Source organism: Hyalella azteca, unplaced genomic scaffold (assembly GCF_000764305.2).
Source record: "Hyalella azteca isolate HAZT.00-mixed unplaced genomic scaffold, Hazt_2.0.2 contig3321, whole genome shotgun sequence".
NCBI lineage: Eukaryota > Metazoa > Arthropoda > Malacostraca > Amphipoda > Hyalellidae > Hyalella > Hyalella azteca.
The window spans coordinates 147,104-150,169 of NW_025933573.1; the positions used below are offsets into that span (position 1 = coordinate 147,104).

The window sequence follows — 3,066 nt, forward strand, 5'->3', positions numbered from 1 at the left end:
AGTCATGTTTTTGTTAATTCTTCCGACAAATTCCGCCTGCTCATCGTTTGCTCAAGTATTTTACATATAACTGCAGGGCGTCCCACCTCCACGAACCAGCTTGGCACCACAGAGTACAGACAACAGCCACACTTGGGTTTGCGGAGAGGGGAGGGCAAAGACAAGACAGTGTACCTCCAACCATGGCTCCAGAGTCCAGTCGACTGCACAGTGCACAGCACATGTGTCTGCTCATGTGACGACTGGCTTTCCTCACGAGTTGTTTGGCCTGACTCTGCCGCACTAAATTCCATGCTAAAATTTCACGTCTTTAGAGGATTCACAATGCTCGGACAGCTGGTTTAGCGTATTGAATTGTTTTCTACAAAACTAGGGAGTGGGGCACACAGTTCGAAAAAGTGCTGTTCGCATAAGAAAGGTGCTGATACACATTGCAGTGACGCCGGTTTCTCGAGTCTGAGTGATTGAATTCACCCACGATGGGAAACTACACTCGTAAGCAGTGGTTAACGCTCATCGTGTTCTGCATTGCACAGTTCTGCAATGCCGTGTGCATTTCAATACAAGCACCATTCTACCCACATGAAGCTGAAAAGAAAGGTGCCACTGCCACGCAGTACAGTTTCGTGTTTGCAGTTTTCCAACTGGTAGTGTTTACTGTGTGTCCAATATTCGGACAGTTCTTGGAGAGAATAGGGGTAAACTTTCTGAAAAATGCTGGAATTTTTACTGTTTCAGTATCGTGCATTTTATTTGGATTTCTTAACCGAATGAGCGGACCTACTGTTTTCTTAACATTCTCTTTCATCATTCGGATAATGGAAGCGCTGGGTAATGCCGCTTTCAGCACCACAGCTTTCAGCATTATAGCGCTGGAGTTCCCCTCGACTGTTGCTTCTGTTTTTGCCACTCTCGAGACTTTCTTTGCGGTTGGTTTGATAGCGGGACCCATAGTCGGAGGCGCTTTGTACGAGTTGGGAGGCTTCACTCTGCCCTTTGTGTTGCTAGGCTGCGTTTTGATGGTCGCAGCAGTCGTGGTGTGGTACTTTTTACCTGTGGAAGGTAGTCTCACCAGACCAATTTCAAGACACTCGGTGTTTTCGCTTCTTAAGAAACCAAAAATATTCCTTTTCGCCTTCACTACAATGTCGGGGTCTCTCAGCGCTAGCTTCTTATTTTCAACTCTGGAGCCCCACATACGTCCGTGGAATCTCACTCCTCTGGAGATCGGCCTAATCTTCGTTTTAGACGCCTTCGCGTATGCCGTTTCTGCGCCGATTTGGGGCCGTTTATGCGACAGGTGTATACCAGAGCGAGCTGCTACAACGATGGGGGCTTTAATAGCCACAGTGGCTTTCTTGCTGTTGGGTCCTTCTCCCATTCTACCCATAAAAAACAGCTTACCTCTGTGCATCTGTGCCATGGTGGTTCACGGCCTTGGGTTCGGGGCCCAGTTTGTGGCCACTTTCAGCGGAACGCAGAAGGATGCCGTAGAGGCTGGGCTTCCGGACGATCTCACAACCTACGGACTAGTGTCTGGACTCTGGAATTCTTCTTTTGCGCTTGGCGCCTTCATCGGGCCATCTATCGCCGGGGTCATGTTTGACACCATTGGATTTGGTTGGGGCACCTCCATCATTGCCCTGCTTCACCTATTTGTGGCCATTGTCACAATCTTTCTATCTTGCTACTACCGCTACTACCCTGACGAAGATCTCTCTGAAAGAACGTCTCTTTTCCAACGACCTGTAAAAAGAAGTGAATTCGCTTACTCCAAGTATGACAGCGGATGAAACTTAACTCGCGTATCTCGCGAGGATATCGCTATAGGTACAGTTGATTAAATTATTACGCTTAGGATATTGTAACAATGTCTTGGTATATTTTTACTTGTTGCCTTATGCCTCACAGCCGAAGAAACGCTGTCGTTAGTCAAAAAATTTAACAGTTCCGCAATTTTGTGTAGTGATTACTAATCACTAGGAATGAAAGGTTTTTGTTAGGCATTTTAAAGTTGAACTAAAATGACGAGAGATTAATAATATTTTATTACATATGTTCATTCAGTTTCTACCAACACTAAGCACTTACGAAGAATTCTAGTTCCTAGACTGGTTCATGAAAGTGATTAAACCCCTTGATTCGTGTTTGTGCAGCTTGCTTGAAAAATCACATCGTGCTTATAGAAAACTGTAGATTGCAACTAATGCGGCGAATTTTCTCTATCACGAGAAATGGAATGGTTGAAACCTTACGCACTTTCCGTAGAGTTATTTGCTTGTAGTTATGCAGTTTCGATTGTATATGGAGGACTTGTACGATATTTACAGCATTTGTGTGCTCGTGCATGCTAATCAATTCGTTTATTCTTGTTATTGTTATGCGTTTATTGTCTCATTTTGTGAGAATTAGTGTCACCAAAATGTGCAGTGTTTCAGATGCAAGTACAAAAAATTCTACGTCTATTTCTGCATAGGAAGTCTATAGTGTAATAATTTGTGTTATTTTGTGTGCCATTCCTTACATATTCAGCGTCATTTTATGTGCTTTTGAAACACGAATTTACCAACAATCGTGTTGATAAAGTCGCGTGTTTCTCTTCTAATATTCATAACTGCTGCCACTTAACGATTCTGGACTTTGATCTGTTATATAACTTATCTCTGCAGTCTGCTGTACTATTAGAATGAATATAATATTACAATATAAAATATAATAATAGTAATATGAAGACCCTTTCATTAAATTTGATTTTCTAAAGCTAATATCGTGATTGAAATTCTTTTTTAAAGCTTGTGTTATTTTAAGGTATATCTAAAACTGTACTCTGATGTTTTATTCTTATCGAATGGATCTCACTTAGTGGCTACATTTGATGGTGTTATTTCATTATTTCAAAATTTATGGAAACATTAGACATTAAATATTTCCACTCAAATGTCTAAATTGTGATAGTGTTGCACAAGAATCTGGTGCGTCAGTTTGTTATCATTCCGCCATATCTTATTTTCTATTGAATAGGGGTGAGTGTTGAGTGGAACCAGGTGCAGAGTATTGAAGGTGCTG

At 42.1% G+C, this 3,066-nt stretch overlaps 1 protein-coding gene across 1 annotated transcript; it reads left to right on the plus strand.

Moving 5' to 3' along the window:
• Nucleotides 1-479: 479 nt before the first annotated feature.
• On the plus strand, nt 480-1,793 carry LOC108682306 (MFS-type transporter SLC18B1-like). Its single transcript, XM_018171444.2, has one exon. It carries the CDS (start codon nt 480-482, stop codon nt 1,791-1,793), a length of 1,314 nt encoding a protein of 437 aa, XP_018026933.2.
• Nucleotides 1,794-3,066: the final 1,273 nt, after the last annotated feature.